Source organism: Hylobates moloch, unplaced genomic scaffold (genome assembly GCF_009828535.3).
Source record: "Hylobates moloch isolate HMO894 unplaced genomic scaffold, HMol_V3 SCAFFOLD_11, whole genome shotgun sequence".
In the NCBI taxonomy this organism is placed as follows: Eukaryota; Metazoa; Chordata; class Mammalia; order Primates; family Hylobatidae; genus Hylobates; species Hylobates moloch.
This window is the reverse complement of record NW_026652286.1, coordinates 98,039,214-98,061,798: the sequence shown is the minus strand read 5'-3', so window position 1 is coordinate 98,061,798 and position 22,585 is coordinate 98,039,214. Positions and strand designations below refer to the sequence as shown.

Below are 22,585 nucleotides of genomic sequence, written 5' to 3'. Positions count from 1 at the left end.
TCACCATGTTTGCCAGGATAGTCTCAATCTCCTGACCTCATGATCCGCCCGCCTCGGCCTCCCAAAGTACTAGGATTACAGGTGTGAGCCACCATGCCCGGCCTAACTTTCTCTTTTCTAGACAAAAACGATCGTCATTCCTTAAACCTTTCTTCTCTTTCCCTTCCCCCCTTCCTTCTTTCCTCCCTCCTTTCCTTTTCTTTTTTCCTTCTTTCTCACACACATACATATATTCACACATACACAGAGAAGAGTGCACATATCTATTCATTTATTTTAAATATATAACTAATTTATACTTACTTTATAAAATCAGAAAATACAGGTAAGTAAAACAAAAGTAAAATATACTCAGAAGAGCTTTGCTCAAATAAAACACACGCATAGCATGTTTAAACCAGGTCTGGTGCACAGTGACCAAAAGTGGACCTATCCTTTGGACTAATAAAGTGCAGCTGAAGGATTACTTTTTTATGGGCTAATGGAATTGGTTTAAAGATTTAAGGAGGTAGAGTAAATCATGATGGTATTCTGAGGCAATGAATATGTAGGACCTGTTCAATATTAGAAAGGTAGGCAACACCATCAAGGTTAGGGGGCTGCCTGGCAGGGCAGGAACACTGTGGGTTCATTGTCATGCAGCCTGGATTTGCGTCCGAGCCCGCTCTGTGTTAACTGGGTGCCGTTGGGCAAATTCCATGATTTCTCTGAGCCTCAGTGTCTTTACGTGTAAAATGGGGATAATGTTCATCTCTAACTCACAAGATTTGAAAGGGGCTAAAGGAGATAGTGATGTAAACATGCTTTATAAACCACAGTAAACCAAATGCATGCAAGTTGTAAAAATAATCTCTTCTAATAATGTCTGATATCCCACTGGCGTTTCTACTGCTATTCTATGTCCAGCCAGTGACAAAATAGTAACTCCCAGGGTCTTTTTTACTCCTATATTTGTGTTTAGTAAATCATCCTCTATCCTGTGTTTACAATTTTGGATTTTTGTCTCTAAGTTAGAAAATTCTGATTTATTAAACTATTTTTCTAAATGATCGGGGTCATGTGAAAATTTATTCCAAGTCTTCTAGAGCAATAACAATGCCACTTAATTTAACATCACTGCCAAATGCGGTGAATGCATCCTTAATTCCTTTCCCCAGGTGTTGCTCCATCTTTCAGCTTCTTTCCCTCTCTTCTCTTTCAAAATAATGATTCAGCCCTCTTTTTCTAAGAAGTCTGTATCAAAAAGGCAAAACAAATGCAACCTCACATTTTAGTCTCCTACCACTGTACACAAGTCTCACAGTCCCAGGAAAGTACATAAAAACAGGGCTTCTTATTTTCTATAAAGCCATGTGGTCTGATGTCCCACACTGATTATTTTCTGCCTGGGTATTTTGAACAGGTAGTTTAAACTTTATCTGCAAAATTTAGGATGACAATAATACCTACACTTTAGAGTTGTTGTGAAAACTCAATAAGATCATGTATGCAAATGTGTTGGGCCCATAGCGGCCATTCAAGAAATGTCAATTCCTCATACCAATGTGGTCCTCCCTCCATCATCAAATGCCTCTCTCAGTGGTTGCCTCTCTTGTAGGATCATGGCCTTTCCACTTGATAATAATAATTTCTTGCCTTTCAAAACATTTGTATACACAGCACTTTACAATTTACAAAATGCTTTCTCTCCATTATCTCATTTGAGTCTCGTCACCACAGGGACACAGGCAATATTATCTCCCCTAGAGATAAGGAAATTGAGGCTCAGAGATTACGGAACCCATCCAGCTCCATGCAGGAATTAGGGAGGCATCTTTGTTTTGCAGGCACATTCCTTTCACCCTCTCCTTCCTTTTTGCAAATTGGGAAGCTGGAACTATTCTCCCTCACGGACAGAAGAAGGAATTTATAAACACACATTCCTTAACGTGCTATGATATTTCCTGTGGGTCACTGTGGCTGCCAATGCTCAAATCTAATCAGGAATTTTTCCAGACCAGGCCAGCTTGGCCTGATCATTTGGAAGTGGGGGGTCACTAGAACAAGAAATGGGACATGAGAAAAAGGTGAATACCAGTGATTGGAGAACTGCCTGATGATTCGTGGACAAAACAAATATTTTGTGGAAACCATCACGCAGGACAAGTTAAATCATTTTGGAGTCAATAACCTGGCACTCTCCTTCTGATGGCCTCAGAATTTGGGAAAGCAGTGGTACCGAGGAAGGAGGGTGGGCTTCGGGAGTTAGATTCACTTGGTTCAAATCCCAGCTATGTAATTTATTGGCTATAGGGTTCTTAGTCCTTGATTTCTTCCTCTGTCAAATGGGGATAATAACAACTACTTCATAGGGGTCTTGTGAGAATTAAACAGCAAAGAAGACACTCAGGGCTTTAGGTCTTGGGTGTCTTGGGTCTTCCACCTATGGTGAGACCCTGAACAATTTACATAATCTCTAAGCTGTAGTTTCCTCACCTGGAAAATAAGATAATAATAGTGACTCCTCAGAGTTGCACTGTGGGTTAAATGAGATGTGGCTAGAAGAAAATGAAAAACAAGACCTGGCCCAGAGAAAGATGGAAGAAGATATTAGCTCCGGAGCTGCTTTGGGTGTGGTCACTGGAGTGCGAGTCTTGCACTGTATTTGATTCCTGCCTGGGCCATGGACCAGGTGCATGATGGTGACTGCATCTCTTGTCTCAATTGCCTCCTCTTAAAATGGGGATAATAGTAACATGTGCCTTGTGGGTTTAGAAAGAGGATTAAATAAGATAATATATGTAAAACAGTTGGAACGGTACCCAGCACCTGGTAAGTGCTCTATAAATGTTCATTATTACCAGCGTTGATGATTCCCATTTCCTTTCTCTTTCTTGGTGTCTGTGGGATTTTCTGCTCCTGTCTAGGCAAAGAGAGCCTGGACTGAAGGCCAAAGTGGCTAAGTCTCTGAATGCCGCTGGCCTGAGCCCTCTGGGCCCAGAGCTCTGGCCTGATTCCTTCACGTGCCTGCTTATCCACAGCCTCCGGCCTCTGGCCCTGCCTCTTCGGAGTGGGCCCAAGGGCCTGGGGGGCCCCATTTTAGAGCTGGCTTTGCAGTCAGGCAGCCGTAATCTGTCCCTCGAGCCACACCAGAGTCTCATTAAAACGTGCCCCATAAATGTTAAAAAATTTACACATAAAAAAATTCCATGCATGAAACTGAAACCGTACGTTTTACAGCCACGGTTTGAAATCTTGCATAATATATAAAACCTTGGCCCTGCACTGGGGGCCCGTAAATCAGATTTTATAAAACAAAAGCTTTTACCTTTCAAAGGGTTTTGGGGAACTTGCAAATTTTACAAACTTTACCAACTGCCAGTCAGAGGCTGGTGGGCCCAAGGAGGGGATCTGTGGGCCCAGCTTAGGAATCGTCCTGGTGAGCCCCTGCGGCTGTGGGGATTGGAGTGGAGGGAGTGAAGGATGAAGCCGGCCTTTCCCAGGGGAGCCAGCCAGGGGCATTGCAGCCTGACCACCATGAGGGTGGAAAGCCACCCTCGTCCCCTGGAAATGGGGAGGTAGAGTGTGGGTGCAGGGAAAGCGATATCAGGGGCACTTTTATTTGCAAGTGAAGGAGGAGCGGTGGTGTGATGTTGTGGGCAGAGCGGAGGGTCAGGAGTCAGCTGACCTGGGTTCTGGTCCTGGCAAGTAACTTCCTTCTGTGAACTTACATCCCAGGCTATAAAAGGAGATAGGGTGTGCTTCTCCCTAGGGTTGTTTGTTTGTTTTTGAGATGGAGTCTCACTTTGTTGCCCAGGCTGGAGTGCAGTGGCATGATCTCGGCTCATTGCAACCTCTGCCTCCTGGGCTTAAGCAATTCTCATGCCTCAGCCTCCCGAGGAGCTGTGACTACAGACATGTACCACCACACCTGGCTAATTTTTGTATCTTTAGTAGAGACAAGGTTTCGCCATGTTGGCCAGGCTGGTCTCGAACTCCTAGCCTCATGTGATCTGCCCGCCTCGGCCTCCCAAAGTGCTGGGATTACAGGCGTGAGCCACTGTGCCCGGCCCTCCCTAGGGCTTTTCCCTCTAATGGTTCATGAATCTGTTTCTTCTCTGGTAGAGGTACTGTGGGAGCAGGTGGCTAATGCAGGGAGGGAAGTTCCCGCTGAAATCTACAATCTGGGAACCTCTCTGATCTTCGGGGCAGCCCTGGGTGACTGTGGGACACAGGGGAGTGTGGTACAGGGCAACTTGCTTGGGGGACGGGGGGCAGCCAGCTGGGGATGGGGAGGATTTGAGTTCAAATGGGGGGCTGGTGGGGCTGGAGACCACAGGCTTACAGGGCCTGGGAGAAAGCAGGGCCCAAGTGGGGCTTGAGGACCCTGGGGGAGAGAGGAACTTCCAAGGGACAAAGTTTTTGGGGACCCAAGTGCCCTCCTGACAATCCCTATGAAAGTCAATATTCAAGGGCAAAGGAAAGCCGCCTGGACACACACATATATAAAAAATAAATCTCTCAATTATCTCAGCTCATTTGCTTGGGGTCTCTCATTTTATGTCCCCGCTCGGCTGCGCAGTATATCTGTCCGGATAAAGAGTTACAGTCCGTTGGGCTACGTGTGCAGGGTTGTAAAAAATACAGATGCCAAATTAACTGGCTGTGGCACTCGGCAGCTGATTGAGCTGATAATGATGCGATCTGACCTTTTTCTAATTTCTAATTATGTGCATCTCGGCTGTGCTGGCTACATGATTCTTGTTCTAATGATGGCTCCGGTGGTTGGCCTCTTTATCTCCCCCTTCCTGACACAGGACCAGGGGTGGGGGTGACAAGGGGCACTGCTTGACTCCCCACATCAAGTTTCAGGGTCCTGGCTGCAAGGTCTCTTTGGTGGCCAGGATATGAGGTTGAGGAACTGGAGCACCTTGTCAGAGGGGCCCTGCACTTGAGATTAACCTTCCAGATACCAGGCATTTTTAAAGGCCATTTCCCAGCGCCATCTCATTAATTTTGTATGACCATTACACGAGACAGGTGTGTTAGATCTACAGATGAGGAAACCGAGCTTCAAAGGAGTTAAGTCATCCAAATCACACAGATAGTAGTGGTGAGGCTTGGATAGCGCTCTTTCAAATATCTCCATTTACATCATCAGCCAGTCAATCAACCAGTCATTGACCATGGCTAACTCAACTAGAGAAATCAGGTGCACCCAAGTAGATGGAATGTCCAAGGATTGCTCCAATGGCTGTACACTCCCAGCCCAGTGCCTGAGATGGAAGACCAGGGAACGCTGGCAGTGTGGGGCCACCAGGGCAGCTTCCACAGCATCCACGTCCCTGGGTCAGGCCTGGCATGTGGCAAACACGCAACCAAGTTCTGTTGGATTGATTCTAAATATGATTCTTTGAGTGAACAGAACCCTGGGGAACCTACATCATGTTGGCCAGGAGAGAGCATGGAGGTGGCCACCTGGGCATTTTCCAGGCTGAGCTAGGATGGGAGGCTGTTCTTGGTGGGTCTTCCAGAACTCACCTGGCAGGTGGTGATGGGTAGGACATGAGAAATTTGTTCCCCCAGAACTCCTCCCTCTTAAGAAGGTATCAGTTGTTTCACATTAGCTACCCAGTTTACTTTTCGATATTTCCTTACCAACTTAGGCCTCAGTTTCTTTTTGAGCCAAATGAAGGGAGTGGGCCCTGCCCCCCAGGTCCATCCCAGCTCCTACAGAAATGGCTGTGGCATCTCCTGGCCCCCTGGCTGCCATGGGTCTAGGTTGTGAGGATCTGCTCCCCAACTGCAGTCTATGGTTCTGATCAGCCAGAGCACAAGGCAGCGCAAAACCAGCCTGCAACTGGAGCACCTGCACAGGGCAGCTTTCCCGTGGGACCTGAGAGACAATGGCCCGCCTCCCGGGAAGGGGGCTGCCAATCCCAGGCAGAGAAAGGGATGCCCCAGGATGAGAAAAGGTGGCTTTGGGGCTCTCAGATGCCTTCACTGACCCTCCCGACAGCAAGCGAGCCCTTATCCTCTGGCAGGGCCTCCTCTGCTCTTCAAACACTCCACCCATCATGACACTTCACAAAGCTTCAGGCCAGGGTAGGCTCTCCTGGCAGCTCTTCTGGACTCCATACAGTCACATATTCAGCTCTTGAGAGAAGCAGTGGTGTGGATAATTCACAGCACAGAATACCAAAGCCAGTTACACCTGTTCTGCAGATGCAGTGTGTGTGTGTGCACGCGTGTGTGTGTGTGTGTGTGTGTGTTCTTTTTCTTCCTTTCTGGAACCACCTTTTCTTTTCTAATTCTGTTTCCCTTTTGGAAGTAGGTACCAGTTAAACTCTAAATGCAAGAGGACAGCACTATCATTAATCAATTTGTGGGGGAGAGTTTTCCAGAGTTTCCAAATTCACTGTGCATAACCTGGGTAATCCACCCACAAAAATAAAGAATTGTGGTTAATAATTCCAAGATGACTAGTTAGAGTAATGGACAAACAGAGCAACCTCTCTACTGCTCTCTCCGCAGAATTCCCAGAACTACACAAGAATTCAGATGTCATCCAACTCAGTGGTTACCAAACCTAATGACAATTGCAACTGCCCAGGAAACCTTTTAAAATGTAGATTCACAGGCTCCCACCAAACTCACTGAATCACAATTCCGAGGTGGTGTGGCCTAGAAATATGTATTTTTACAAAACTGTAGTTATGCTCTAGTTGACAAATTAGGTTTGGGAACCTGATCTACCCTGTCCCCAGAATGAACGGGTCCTCCACTGGTCTCCTCAGCACATCGATGTCAGGTCTTTCTCTCGATTAATGTGCTCCAACATCAGTTACCTTCATCCTCCATACAGTAGCACATCAACTATTAGCTCCTCTCTGGACAGCCCAAGACAGATTTGCTAACATGCCAGGACTCCAGGACTCAGAACAGCTACCCCAGATGTTCTGGCTGCTACAACCCTTCTTTCCTCCTGTCTGCACTGTAAAAGGGTGGGTGCTAAGATGCTAGTGCCACCCTCAGCATAGATGGGCAGAACTTTGGCAGCAAAGCCTGTGCATGGAACTCTTGGCTTAAGGCACTTAGAAATGGTTCTTGGCTGCAAGACTGGTGCATCTGGTGCATGACTCATGGTGGGCACTCAAAACCTTTTGTTGGTAAATTAAAGGATCATTTCTAGGGCATTTTGAAGGGGGTCAGAGGGTAGGAAGACTCTAGCCAGGGTAGAGGGTGGAGGGTCTTTACCAGATTGTCCAGTTCTGGGTCATCGCTGAAGAAGGGTTTGTGCTCCTGTTCCTGCTGGTGGACAAAGTTCTCGATGTCCACATCAAAGCTGGCGGAGGTGATGCACTCAGAGCCCTGGGTGGCCTGTTCACATTTCTCAAACAGCAGCGTCAGGAGCGGGAAAAGAGGGTGCCTGCGGGGACATCAAGAGCTCACACATGCGCACAGAGACCATGCTGCTACCTGTGCTCAGAAGCTACCAGGCTCCCCGGCCCACGTTCCTGTCACTTCTCCCAAAGTCCCACTCCTTGATAACATCCCCAGTCCCTATGGTCAATCTAGATGGCAGCACTTTGTGCCTTGGCAAGGAGGGTCCACTCTTCCAGCTTGTGGGCTTAAGAGGCTCCTGTCCCTACCCACTGGTCGCCTACCTTTTCTCTTTGGTCAGGTAAACTGCATGAATATTTGGGGAGGGATGATGGATTATAAACCTTCCAAGAAGTAGGTGTCCATTTCTGGCTGAGAGTCAACCTAGAAAGGAAATGTGGGGAGTGTCCAGAGAAGTCCTGGATGTGAACATTCGTGGTAGGTCATAGATCCATTCTTGGCTTTCTGGAGCCAGCTAAGGGTGGCAGATGTGCACAAACACTTGTGCGCTTGCAAGTGCATGCAGGAGACATATGTGAGCCTGAAGACGCATCCACACATGGTGGGCAGATGTCTCTATCTGTCCTGAGTCTTGGTAGACTCAGTGTGTTAGGTCATCACACAATGATGCAATGATTATTTACATCACTATGTGATGCAAATCATTTGCTCACTGTTTTCCTCCAAGACTCTACCTGACTTAGTGATCCTGATATCCCTAAGACCTTGGCATGCATGCTCATAGCAGACACTTAATAAATATTTGGTGAATGCAGGAATCAATGAGTGAAGAGGGTGTGTGTGGTGGTTGGGGTGGGGGGTTCTATGACATCTAGATGTGAGCCAAAGTGTTTACCTAAATGGCTCTATGGATCTTTTTTTTTTTTTCTTGAGACGGAGTCTTGCTCTGTCGCCCAGGCTGGGGTGCAGTGGCGCGAACTCGGCTCACTGCAAGCTCCACCTCCCTGTGTTCATGCCATTCTTCTGTCTCAGCCTCCCAAGTAGCTAGGACTACAGGTGCCCATCACCAGGCCCGGCTAATTTTTGTATTTTTAGTAGAGACGGGGTTTCACCATGTTAGCCAGGATGGTCTCGATCTCCTGACCTCATGATCTGCCTGTCTTGGCCTCCCAAAGTGCTGGGATTACAGGCGTGAGCCACCGCACCCGGCCTGGCTCTGTGGATTTTATCTTGGAGATCAGCAACTCTTGAAAGCTTTTCTGACTCCTGACCCCATTCCCTCACCGCCAAACCTACACTGATAGTCCCTGAGTTGTTTGTTTTATTGTCTGCCTTCCTCACTAGACTGTGAGCTACGTGAGGGCAGGAATCTAGCTCACTTTATTTATCACTATATATCCAAAATCTAGTTAGATGTATGTGGATCTCAGAAAGTATTTGGTAAATATATATGTTATATGTGTATAGGCGTATTTGCATGTATAAGTCCACAGCACCTTTATTTCCGCAGTATGTGTGCATGTGAGTGCACGGGTTGTTGACGCTGGACTCCAGAGAGTCCCATTCCCTTCCACTGCAGTTCCAAAAATGCATCTGCACATCCCTCTCTGGTCTGTCTCCCCAGACTCCTGGGACTATGCAATGTAGGTTTTTTTTTTTTTTTTTTTTTTTTTGAGGTAGTCCCATTTGCTGGGCAAGGAGAAGGAATGTGTGTTGGACCTGGACCTGGCCCCCATGCCTCTCTCCAAAGGGATGGTCTAGCCAGCACTGTGCAACAGAACTTTCTGCAATGGTGGGAATATTCTGCAATCTCCACTGCCCCATATGGCAGCCACTAACCCCAGGAGGCCAATGGATACTTGAAATACGGCTACTGTAACTAGGACTCTGAAATTTTAATTTTACTTAATTTTAGTTACTTTAAATTTAAGAGGTTACATGTGGCTAGTGGCTACCATACTGAAACAGTAAGCCATTTTTTTTTTTTTGACAGAGTCTTGCTCTGTCATCCAGGCCGGAGTGCAGTGGCATGATCTTGGCTCACTGCAACCTCTGCCTCCAGGGTTCAAGTGATTCTCTTGCCTCAGCCTCCCAAGTAGCTGGGATTACAGGTGCCCGCCATCATGCCCAAATAATTTTTTTTTTTTTTTTTTTTTTTAGCAGAGAGGGGATTTCACCACTTTAGCCAGGCTGGTCTAAACTTCTGACCTCAAGTGATCTGCCTGCCTTGGCCTCCCAAAGTGCTGAGATTACAGGTGTGAGCCACCGCGTCCTACCGAGAACACAGTAAGTAAGGCAAACAGACCATGGTCTCCCCTGCAGCACACCGTGACCGAGCACACAGAGAAGGACTGAATATCTAGCTTATATGGTATTTGTACGTGGGTGGGGGAACCCCTAGGAGACTATCCAACTTGGAATTTTAACAATTTTGGACAAAAAGAAAGTGCGTACCCACATCTACACTCACACTCGCATTTTATGGGTCTTTCTACTCAGACTCAGGGGTAGTGGGGGAGGAAAAGAGAAATTCCTGCTCCAGAGGAGCTGATGGGCTTGGCAGAGCCTGTGCCTGCACACTCTCTCCCCAACCCTCGCTTTGGAAGCTGATGCCTAAACTGCTGGGCCCCAGGGCTGCAGAATGGGTGTGCAGTCTGCAGAAAAAAAGGGTCAGTATTTAAGGGTGGCCTATTTGCTGCTCCAAATCGCCAGAAGATTCATTGGGAAAGATCTACCAGGAAGCTGGTAGGGAAAACAATGGGTTAGCTTAGCCATTCGGCTGAAGACAAAGAGAAAACCAGGTGAAGGGGTTAAACTCCAGTATAAGTCTTCATTTGCAGCCACTAACACTGCAGCATATTATAGTCTAATCTAACCTGATCCCAGTTTAATGCAAGATTCTCCTGGCCCTGAGTGGAATACCAAAGAAAGCCTCAGTGGCTGTAATTTAAGCAGAGCCCTGCAGTGGTTTAGCTGAGGGACATGAAAGGCAAATTCCAGACGGTGTTATGAATTATTGCGCCTTATGAACCTCCCTACTCTCAACAGATGCCTGCTGCCATTTAAACAGCCACTAGATCAATTAGGAATGAAAGGCACAAATCGACTCTGTACAAGGGCACTAAATTACCAGGAACTAATAATCCGCAGCATCGTGCCAGGTGGTGGGGGTGCAGCCCCCGCCCCAACCCCATGGCAGCTGCGGTCACCGCACATTCCTTTCTCACTGGTTAGTTGGAGGGAGGGGACAAAGTGTGTGTGTGCGTGTGTGTGTGTGCACGTGCATATGCATGTGTGTGCACCAAGGTTGTATGCAGGTTGTCAATGAGAACAAGTGTTGTGTGGGGTCCTGTGTGTTTTCATTGTGTGCACACACAGTCTTGTGCTAATGCTGTATATATGCACAGATGGGTAGTGTATGTAACTGGGGTGCTGATTTTGTGTGCTGTGAGCACAGTGTGCATGTTCTCTGTGCTGTTTGTATGCAATATGTGTGTATGTGTACAGGGATGGTGTGTTCTATGTACACAGTGTGAGTGGCATGTGGGGTAAGGAAGAGAGATCTGCCACGACTGTGTCCCCCAGCTACTAGCACTAGGCTTTGGGTAGGGAGAGGAGGGTGATCTCCTCTGCTTCTGTCCTTGCTTCTGCAGGGAGGAGCAGCTTTTCTTAGAGTGGTCAGGGAGGGCCTCTCTGCGGAGGTGACATTTAAGTTAAGCCTTGGATGATGAGACATAGTCACGCAAAGAGCTAAGGGATTGGCGTTCCAGCAGGAGAAAAAGCAAGGCATTTGAGACAGGAATGAGCTTGCGTGTTTCTGGAACAAAATGTAGCCGAGTGTGGCTGGAGTCAGGTAGGCAGGTGGGGAGTGGAGGGAGATGAAGTTGAAAAGGCAGCAGGAGTCAGATCATGAGGTGCCTCGTGACAGAGCTGGGCTTGCAGGGATGGGGTGGGAGGTATTGTCACATATGGCAAGGAACATGCACCTCCTCTGCAGAACCACAGCCAGGGTCTTCTAAACCTCCTTCACTTCCAGGTGTCAGATCTCCCCAGAATGGCTATGTGTATGGATGTGGGGGCATATCTGGGGGTGTCTTCTGTGGCTCCTGCTGTCTCAGAAGAAAGGAACATGCTGCCCATCCTTCCCTCCAAGTTAACTAAGAGTCCATGGAGCATAGGGCAGACTTCACAGATACTGGCCTGGCACCCTCTCTCCAGCTGCTCTGCAACCTGAGGACTGAGCAGTCAGGGTTGGAGGGCAGAGAGCAGTACTGTCAGCCCCCAGATCCTCTCTTCTCCTATCCCAGCCTCCCCAGGCTCCAGCGTCTGGCTCCTTCCACCCCATCCCAGAGCCCTGTTGCTCTCTCAGAGCTCAGATGGCATCTGAGATCACCCACAGCTTTTCCTGTGATCCATGGTCATGGTCAGTGGGGCGCCTGTGGCTCCCATGCTCCATCCACCTGGCTCACTTGATAAACACAGACACTACCTTCTACCTTATGCATGGGGATCCCTGAGACACTGCACTGCCCACTGAGAGACAGGCTCAGTTTCCCAGCGACTCCATGGGTTTTGTGGCTGCAGCATGGTCCTGGGCTTCTCGCGAGCTGTTCCCAACACGGTTATGGGAGAGTCACCTCCCCTTCCCCAGGTGCCCAGCCTGTACCAGCCTAAAGGCTGACCTATATTTTCTAAGCTACCCTCCAACATCACCCCCTAAAGCATGAGAGGAGGCTGGCAGCCACTTTGGAAAAGTTCTTCCCAGCAGTCTCAGCTGTAGGCTTGGGGGTCCACCCTGAGGGCAGGGCCCATGAGAGCTGCCATCAAAGCCACCTGCAATACAAATGGCCCTGTGTGAGCCAGGGATGGGTGGGGAGAAGGATTCCCAGTTAGAGGAGAGACTTTGGCCTTCCCTGAGCCTCAGTGTGTCCCACTACAAAATGGTTTTTCAGGAGTGCTTCTTCCCGTTGTCCAGATATCTTCCACTGTGGGTCCATATCCTCCATGGGCTAGAAGCAGAGATGTGGACACTTGGTCTCCAGTGCCGAGTGTCGATGACGATGAGTGGGATATGAGGAATGGTCATTAGACTTTATATCCAAAGAGCTGAGGACATGTGACCTCCATAAGAGCTCACCTTCTCCCTCCCAGACCCCTTCTTCGCTCTTCTCCCCTCATGTCACCTCCCTCCCGACCGCCCCCTCCACCCCAATCTCTCTTAAGCCGTTCAAAATTTGGAGGAAATAAATCTCTCTGCACTAATTCAGTGAGAGTTTGAGCCTCGTCAGTGCAGAACAAATAAAAGGAGTGAACTGGCATGACATTTTACTGCAGAAGAGAGGTCGTTTCCAGCCACTAATAAAAAGGATTTGACACAGACTAATAAAGAGAAATGAATTTCTCTAATGGCCTAATTTAGCACATTCAGCACTGCGCCTCCGCCTGGGTGCTGGGAGGGCGGGCGCCTTCACCAGGAGTGCGGACAGAGGCAGGCAGGAGGGAGACGCAGCTCAGCTCAGGGAGAGGGGAAGAAGAGATGATCGCGAATAACATTTTATTATTTCTTTTCTCTTTTCTGAGTCCATCCCACCCCCCACCCCCTACCCTCATCACCTCTCCCCAGGAGCATCTGAACTAAAATCAAACTCAAGATATGCAGTTCTTGTTAACGATCCAAAGAAAGAAAGAACCCCTCTCCACAGAATTGCAGTCTTGTGCTAGCTTAAGAAGGTGATTAAACCGGATGTGTTGATTTCTACAGGGGTTTAAGCCATCGTTTGGTTTAATTACTTCTGACATTTCTGCCTTCGTGTTTTTTACATCACCCAAATTTGCTGGTCTGGAATGCCCAGTTTGAGGCCAAGGTGTGTGCAGCTGTCCCCGGGAGAGGCGATTAGAGACAGGGCAGTATGTTGGCTGCAGCCCTGTGCAGAGGTTAGCACCACCCTCTCTCTTAGCAACAGAGAGGCTGAGACCCCTCAATCAACACCAAAGCTTCGGAGAGCATCATGGGGCAGGCAAGATTCAACAAAGCCCATGTATTCCTCCCCACCTCAGGACAGAAATTCTTAACATAAATTGGGCTGACAGGTTGCCCTAACATTTTTAAAGGCCTTCAGGAATGGACCCCGCAACTTCCTTGGTAACTCTTATGCTCATATATAACTTAAAGTTTCCCTATGTGGCTGTGGCTAATTTCTTTTTATTAAAAGGACTCCAAAAAAGATGGCTGGGTCCTTGGCTGGGCGTGGTGGCTCACGCCTGTAATCCCAGCGCTTTGGGAGGCTGAGGCGGGTGGATTACCTTATGTCATGATTTTGAGACCAGCCTGGTCAACATGATGAAACCCTGTCTCTACTAAAAATACAAAAAATTAGCCAGGCATGGTGGCATGTGCCTTTAATCCCAGCTACTCGGGAGGCTGAGCAGGAGAATTGCTTGAACCCAGGAGGTGGAGGTCGCAGTGAGCCAAGATCGCATCACTGAACTCCAGCCTGGGCGACAGATTGAGACGCTGTCTCAAAAAAAAAAAAAAAAAAAAAAAAAGAAAAGAGAAAGGAAAAAAAAAGGTAGTTGGGTCCTTTTTCATTTCTCTTTCTTTCTTTTTGGACCACCTGGGTTTTTTAAAAAAATAAAACATTTCTTCCTTCTTAGGGGAGGAGTGGAAACAGAAGCAGAGACAGAAAAGAAGATAGAAAGAATGCAAAAATACAGAGCTTCAGAGAGGCAAAGACGCAAAACACAAGGGAGCCAGAGAGCGGATATGCAGATAGAAACCGCACCAGCCATGAGCGGGGGCGAGGGTGGTCACCGGCAAGGGGAGACGTGAATGCTGAGTTCTCTTTCTGGGTGATAAACTTTGTGATTCACAGTCATGCCACTCTGTCCCTTCTAAGCCTCTCAGCTGTCCCTTCCCTTGTGACCTTGGCCAGGACTGCAGACCTCAATTATGGGTCCAGCCAAGTGTGTGGCTGCCTGCCTGGGCCATCCACCTCCTTTCCTGTGACTGACCTTGGAGCCCCCCGGCTCCCTCTGCACCTTCCTTACAGCCATTCTCACCCTCTTGGAGGTGGGAAGAGGGAAGCCCAGGGTCAGTGGCCACCCCATCCCTGAACCCCCACTGCTTCTTCCAATGAGGACAGGGGAGACAGAGCCTCTGTCTCTTCCCGTTGGGCCAAGGATGGATGATCCAGAGGTGGAATGCATGGGAGAACAAGATTTTTTGGTGGACATCTTCAGGCTTGGGCCAGCAGGACCAGAGGCCTGGCCAGGGTCCCACTGCTCAGAGGACGCAAGGCTGTTGGCTGGTGGGGTGGGGTGAGGTGGGGCACGCAGGGATCGGTGGCGTTCCGGCTACCAACCTACGCCCTACCGACACACAGTGGCTGTCAAGTTGCCAAAAGCTCGCCTTTCCAGAAACTCTGCCTGAGGACTGGCGTTTTGAGCCTTTATTTCTTAGTGCCCAGGCCAGAGACCACTGGGATCTCAGAACCAGAGAATATCCTAGAAACCACTTTCCCAAACAGACCCCTAACCCCTTCCTGGGGCATCTGTTCACTGCAGAAGGCCCACAACAAGTGCCCTTTCAGGAGAGTGCAGTAAATTTTCTCCTGGATGCCGGTGAAATGAAGCCAGTGCTCGCAGATGGGCGCTCCAGGCTCTTCATCATGTGGCCTCAGCCTCTTTTCAGTATCTCTCCTAGACCAAGCTTGTTCAGCCCATGGCCCATGGGTGGCATGGAGCCTAGAACGGCTTTAAATGTGGCCCAATGCAAATTCGTGAACTTTCTTAAAACATTATGAGATTTTTTCTTTTGCTTTTTTGTTGTTGTTGTTGTTTTGTTGTTTTGTTTGTTTGTTTTTGCTCATCAGCTATTGTTAGTATTAGTATATTTTATGTGTGGCTCAAGACAATTCTTCTTCCAATGTGGCTCAAGGAAGCCAAAAGATTGGACACCCCTGTAGACGGACTCAGCAGAGAAAGGTGGTGGCTGGAAGGAGAGGGCAGACACACTCTGGTCCCTGGAATGGTCACTACTCTCCTTCAGCAGCCTGTGGAAAGCAAACTTCTGTGCCTTCCTATGCCCATCTTTGCCCTTTGCTTTCGTGTGCCCATGACTTTCTTCCCGCTGCTCCTTCCACCTGAATTCCCTGCTCCTGTGTCTCTTCATGTCCCCTCCAACGACCTCAGCATCCAGGCCAACATGCCTTCTGTGCAGGCTCCCCTCATGGGTCTCTCCTGCAAGAGAAACCATTGCCTCCTCTGAGCCCTCACAGCAAATGCTAGGGGTTCTTTCCTTGACCTCACTCACAATTTAGGATGGGAAGCTGGGTGGTCTGAAATAAGCTACACTTTGGGTAAGTTACTGAATTTTTGGAGCCTCAGTGTCCTCTTTCATCAAGGATAACACCTCCCATGCAGGTTCCTGTACGAATTAAATGAAGAAACATGGAGAGTGTCTGGCACTTAGTAAACTATCAATTAATGCCTGCTCCATTTCCCTGGAATGGTGCGTGGGCACTTTTTAAATTCAGGGCAACATTGACACCATCCACTCCAATAAATTTATATTCCCATCTCCACTGACTCATTTGGCTGGGAAAACAAACCCACATGCCAATTCAAATAGAGGCCCAGAAAGAGGAGGGGGAGAGACATCTTACAATTTATCAGAACTTCGAACCTCATTTTCTTTTAACCAAAAAGGGACTGCCAATATAAATTTATTTTTATTTATTTTATGACACTTCTTAAACTCTACTAAGCACAGTCGATGGGCACAGGTCTGTCTTCCTCACGGCATGGTGGGCTCCTCCAGTTGTTGACCACATTTTCTCTCTCTCTGAACTCCCAAGGGTTAGGCACAGTGTATGGCACACAGCAGAGGATCAATACATTTTGACGAATCAGTGAATGGGAATGAGTGAATGAATGAGTGGAGTAAGCAATGACTATTGGAATGAAGGTTCTGAGATACAATCCTCAAGTTCTTTCAGGCTCAGAATCCATCCATACTAGGGGGACTTGGAACAGATTTTGCCATCTGGCAGCTTCTAGCCACAGTTGCTACGAAAGGACCTGCCTTCTTTGGGGCTCTGCTGGGGGCTGCCTGCGGAGAGGGTGGTGAGGTCTTAGAGGGAGGGGAGGGAGAAGGGAGGAAGGTGCTTGTCCAGCCCTCTGCTTCTCCTCCCTTTGAAGGCACCAGATGGAGAGAACAGAGGGGGGTGGGAGCGAGCCAGCGGCCCCTGGTTGGATGTATTTTTACTTCAGGTGTGACGTTGAAACCATGCGGGTGTATTTTTAGTCCTGCCCAGTGGGCGGTGTGTTCGCCTGGGTTGCCTTGGAGAGGACTTCTTTGAGTTGCTAAATTGGAGCTGCATCTGTCAGGGCTCCTGGGCTCCAGCCCAGCTCTCCTCCCCCAGGTGGGTGGACAGGTCCATTCCCAGCAAGTGTGGGGCCCAGGGCAGGTTGAAGCCTGCTCAGCCCTCCTCCCTTCAGACACATGCATGCACACACTCCTCCCGGCACATTAAACACATCTATGTGAAATCTCAACACAGTGAAAGTTAAAACTGCTCTGCGAGGGCAAAAATACAAAGAGCCTGATACATGAGACCTGGTGGGGATGTCACGTCCAGCCCCTTCAGAACAAGGCGAGGTGACTCTGGCAGTGAAAAGAGAAGTGCAACAGCCCCCGTGACACGAGTTTACCTATATAACAAACCTGCACCTGCACCCCGAACCTAAAATAAAAGTTATAAACAAAAGAGAAAAGACAAGTGTCTTTCCTGAAATTAGGCAGCTGTGAAAGGCGGTCAGAGATTCCATCCAACTCACCAGAAATTCAGCCAGTCCCCCTAGAGAAAGAACTTCAAGGGGAAGAGATGCTGTGAGGAGGTGAGCCCTAACCATGTTGTCTTGGTCACAGTCAAGGACTAAACACGCACCCACACACACTTGGTGGCACTTTGTAAAGTGCTCTTATATGTACTTATTACATTTTGGTACCCCAACGGGCTTCTCATTTCCATTTCAGTCATTAGCAAACGGATGTGCTGTGTGGTTAAATGATTGCATCAGGCTATGCAGTAACTGAGTTGAGATTTAAAATCCAGGTATTCAAACTCCAAATCGTGTGCTCTCCCCTCTCTCCCATGTACTACTTGTGAGCAGTGACTGGACTCACTTCATCTGCCTTCCCCCTTTTCTCTACGATTCTTGAGTCATACACATCCTGGGGTCCAAGAACTGAGCTTCCAGGATTACCCTGGGAGCCATGAGACTGTTGCTGTATGAGAGAATCTCTGCTTTATCCGGTGAGTTTCCGAAAGAACCTCCTGTTGTAATAATACTTGTGTGTGTTTGGAGAGGCCTTAACAGTTCTGCAGATCTCTCCTTTCCTCGGTTGATGCCTACCCTGTGGGGTAGGAAAGCTTATCTAAAGAAGTTAAATGATTTGCCTGATGGTGGAGTCAGAATGCAAACTAAATTTTCAGTTCAGGTTCTTTCCACTCAACCATGAAATGGATCAGTGCCCGGGAAAAGCAGAAAGTGGCACTATGGTTAAAAGATGGGCAAGCTGGCTTAGCTCAGGCCCGGTGAGAAGCCACTGGCCATATGAACCTTCATGGCCCCAGCTTTCTGTTTTCCTCCCACCCCACCGCACCCCACGTCATTTGCACTAGCAGGAGGCCCAATTGCTGGTTGTCTTCCTTCTTGTAAGGGGGACAGACCCAGTGTAGTCCTTCTTCATGAATGTAGCTACCATTCACCAAGAGCCTTCTGTGTGCCAAGCACTGCCAGCTGTTAGCATTGGTTATCTCACTGAATCCTAATATAACCTTGTGAGGATAAATTCATCAGATGTCAGGACTCCTGGATCTCTTGTCTTGGTGGGGACCCTGGATAATGGAGCTCTACCTAGACCAGGCCAGTGAGCCGCGGGAGCAGCAGGACCCACACTCCTGAGCACACCTGCTCCCTGAGCAAGACAGCTGCAGCCTCTGGGCCTGTCAGCAGCAGTTGTAAGGCTGGGCTTGGCACGGGAGGCCTTACGATGCCGTAGAAAGGGCAGGGAATGGGCTTTGCCTGGTACAGAGGAAATCTGAGCATGGTTTCACTTTTCAGATTATGGCTCCAGCAGGATCACCCCCCTGACTATAGTCAGCAGCTGAGATGTTACCTCAGGTGCCAGTGAACCCAGCGGCTTCAAAAAGCAGGGACTATCTGCTAGAACCCCCATCCCACAAAGCCCAGCCAAGGACACAGCCTGGAACATCTGCCCACAGCACCTAGTAGTCCAGAGGCCCTGGCACAAAGCATCCGGTCCTAACTTCTCTGCTTGGAATGGCTGCATGTCTCCCACACCATTCTCAGGCCACCTCACCCAGCACATTCCAGGAATGACCAAGCCCAATGCCAGGGAAGGCAGAGGGTTAAGCCCCAGGGTCAACTTCACTGGAGCCAGGACACTCTTTGGTCACAGGGTGGAAGAGTTCTCTCAAAGACACTTCATTAGGAAATGCCAGTTCCCAGGGTCCTGACCAGGCAGCTGCTACAGACGACAGTCACACATGACCCAGCCTATCTGTGTAGCCTCAAACCTGGAGAGATTCCTCCCACCCCATCCATCAGCCCAGCCCCAGGATTGGTAGTGTGGCTGTCATTCTCTCGGGGCTCACCTCCCTTGGGAAAAGCAGTGCAACTCTCCCACGCTACACTGCAGGCCTGAAGCTCTGTGGTCAAATCCACAAATATTTTTTGAGCCCACGCTGGGTGCCAAGTTTATGTCACAGCTACTTTCTACGCCTATCTTTCCCTCTGTCCCTGCACAGGACCCCTTTCCGGATTTACCACAATGCCTTACCCATGCTGGAGCTCAGTTAATAATTAATTGAATTGTAGAGTGAAGACCACTTGACTGGAAACCTTTGGCAGCCCTGCCTCTTGCTGTGCTGCCTCTCAGCATTTACCTCCTGGCTCACAAGCTCCTGCCTGACATCAATACATCCAACAGCGGCTGACACCCACAGAATGTGGACCACCTGCCAGGTTCTTTACCAAACACATTACCAGCGTTATCTCATTTAAACCTCATGACAATCTAGATGAGGAGATGGTACTATTTTTAGCCCCATTTTACAGATGAGGAAACTGAGGCACAGAAAGTTTTAGTGTCCAGTGATGGAGCCAGAGTGTGAACCAGGCTGTGCTCGTAACCCTGATCCTGCCCCCCGCGAATGTACCAGACTTCACATCCTGAATGGGCCAAAGCAACATATGCTGGCTCCTCTGTTTAAAATACCCCAGTCTACCAAACACTGATCTGTAGGCCATTTATTATCTTATTGTATTCTAGCTATTATCATTTTTCTTTTTGACAGTTGAGAAAACAGAGCCCAGAGAGATGAGCTAGCCCATGGTGACAAAGCTAGTTCTCACCAAGTCTAGAGCATGATTCTATTTCCTACTGCCCAACACGGGGCCATGGCTGCATTTGCACCTCTAGCTATAGGGCTGTCAGGATCATGCCGGAAACTTCTGTGACCTTTAGGATAGTCTCAAGGGAGTGATCTGAATACTGCCTACTGTCCTGCTCTGTTCCTCCCCCACACAAGTGTGGATTCTGCCATCCAGTCTGCATGAGACAGAAACAAGTGCGTTATAAACCGGGCTCACATTGCTTTTATTGAACTAGAGCTGGACTTGAGCATGAGCTCTCTGGTGGTCCCATGTGGGTAGAAGTTCTGAGCTTGTGATGTGTGGGAGATGAGACTGACAGAACGAACTAGACACATGGTGTGGAAAGTGCAAGATTCTCAGAGCTAAGAAACTAAAGAGGAGGCAGAAGAATGGTTTGAGGCAGGGTTTCTGGAGCTGCGAGGAAGGAGATCATTCGCTGATAGACCAGGAAAGGCTTGGAAGCCACTTGGAAAAGATGGAGAAGTTTGGAGTGAAGGTGGGGCTCTGCTGAAGCAGATGGAAAGAGACAGACTGCTTTGGCATTCAGGTGGAAAATCATCACTGCAGACACTTATAAAACACCTATCCATACCAGGTGCTGTTCCAAGAGTTCATTGATTAAGAGAGAACATTTCAAATTTAGAACCCAAGAGTGGACCAGATAGGACAGTGAGGACCAAGAATGTAGGATTGCAGCTAAAAGTATCAGTAACACCATTCTAAAGAACTGGCCTGTAAGATGGGCTTACACGTGTAAATCTAGAGACTGTGCACCTGGAACCTGGCTCCCTAGGTGTTTGGGCTTTGAGGCCAGCAAGAGCCTGCCCTGCTCATGTCTTCCCTACTGCTCGGTGGTATCAGGTGGGCGGTTTGGGATGGGCCACGGTATGAGTATTTACATTACGGGGATCAGCAAATGCTACAAATCGGAGCTGCTCCCCTTCCCCACCTCGAGAGACATTTGCCAGCACATCAACCTAGAACTATGGTATATTTATGGGGTGCTCCCTAACCTATTTAATGAAGCCATCCAACAAGCTTTGATGCAGTAGCTACTTCGTCTAAGCTGCTGACTCTAAGGTATCATGTAAGGTGCTGGGGATAAAGCAATGAGCAAGACAGACACAGACCCTGTCCTCTGGAGTTCACAGTATAGCGGGGGAAGCAGAAATAAAGTTGACACAAATGCTAACACAGTTAATTCAATTGTGAGTAATGCTGCAAAGGAGACAGGCAGGGTCCGCAAGCTACCTCACCCTCTATCCCTGACCCACAGCTCCGCTCTCTGGGTTCTTAATGGAAAGGCAAAGCACCACTGCCCTCACTGTCTTCTCACTGCTCATGCCTCCAGCCCAGCTTTTCCTTATCAATAATGGGCAACAACTTTAGCACCTCCGAGTCCCTGGTTCTCAGAGAGGTTTTCAGCCTTAGGGAAGCGAGCCAACACCCTAGCAGAGCAGTCTTCGCAAAGCCAACCTCCTCCCCCACCAGCACCTGGCCAGGCCTAGCTCCTGCCCCTCTTCCATTCCTCAGGACACCATGGTTTCCATGGGAACCCACTCACTTCAAAGGGGAACGCAGGAGACTGGAGGGGAGGAGGGGGAGGGAAAGCTGGATTAACCTCACCCTCTTGGCCCTGCCTCTGCACGCCGCTGGCAACCTAATCCCTCGATTTAGGCAGCCCTTAACATCGCACCCATCACCAGCATGGGTGGGTGGGTGTTGTGGTTCAAGCTAAGCTTGAACTTCTTTGGGAGAAAACCCCAGGGTTGAGGTGGGAGCTGGGGGAGGAGAGAACTGAGCTGGGTCCAAACCTGTGGTCCCTCACTCCACCGGCCTCCCCTCTTTGGACCCCCTCTCAGTGCTGCTCCTGGGCCACAAACACAATTACCCTCGATGTGCATCCAATCATGGGATCTGCTCGGATTAGACTCAAATCATTAATCTGAGCCGGAGCCCCTGGTTGCTTTGCTGATTAGTCCAGATGATGCACTGGTATGATCCAATTAAAGACAGACGCTGCCCTCCGCCCCCCACCCCACAGTTTCCACATCAGAAGGGAACCAGTACATTTCATTAACACATCCTCATACACAAATAAAACCTCCCGGGCACTGGCAGGCTCCCTCCCCTTTGTCACACTGCCCCTCTGCCACCCAGCAGGATCCTAGGCAGGGAGGGGTCACACACACACCCTTCCTTCATCTGTGGTTCTAGCAGGGGCCATGATGGGGGCTCCCAAAAGCCGGTGTGGGGCACTCATCTGAATGGAAAGGGTCTGGTTACATTTATTGACATGAAATGCTGACTCCCTGATGTGCTTTGGAGCAGCCACGCTGCCCCAGGCAGGCAAATCTAATTAAAATTACCCGACCCTACAGGAGGCTGAGCTCCCTCCTCGGTCATCCCTGGGCAATGGCTGCAGAGAGGGCTGCTGGTACTAATGGGTGAGGTGTGGTTGTAGGAGACAACCCTGGGGCTGCCAGGCCAGGAGGCAGCAGCAGGACTGGAGAGATGGGAAGCCAGCATGGTGCTGCTGTCAGCTCGGTGTCCTGAGGTGCTGGGGCAGCCGCATTTGCCTGGGATTCCCTCTTCCAGGTCAGATAGCTGCAGACATACTTTGGGCAAACACCAAGGGTTTCAGGTGGTCAGCCCGGTGGGAGAAGATAAAGCCCAGGAGGGAAGTGGAGTAGGAAGAAGTGTTAATTGCAGAAAGGTCTAGGCCATTCTTCAAGTGACATCCATGTGGTGGCTCCCATGGGGGCGGTGACCCACCTCTCCTGCAGGTTGGCCTGGGTAG

The 22,585-nt window shown here is 49.1% G+C and overlaps 1 protein-coding gene across 11 annotated transcripts in view; it reads right to left on the bottom strand.

Moving 5' to 3' along the window:
* PKNOX2 (PBX/knotted 1 homeobox 2) overlaps positions 1-22,585 on the bottom strand; it is a 321,964-nt gene that overhangs the window by 40,740 nt on the left and 258,639 nt on the right. For all 11 annotated transcript variants that reach the window (XM_058424449.1, XM_058424454.1, XM_058424447.1 and 8 more), the window contains one exon: positions 7,237-7,408. In XM_058424449.1, the coding sequence (XP_058280432.1) occupies positions 7,237-7,408 (172 nt within the window). The remainder of the gene's footprint in view (positions 1-7,236; positions 7,409-22,585) is intronic.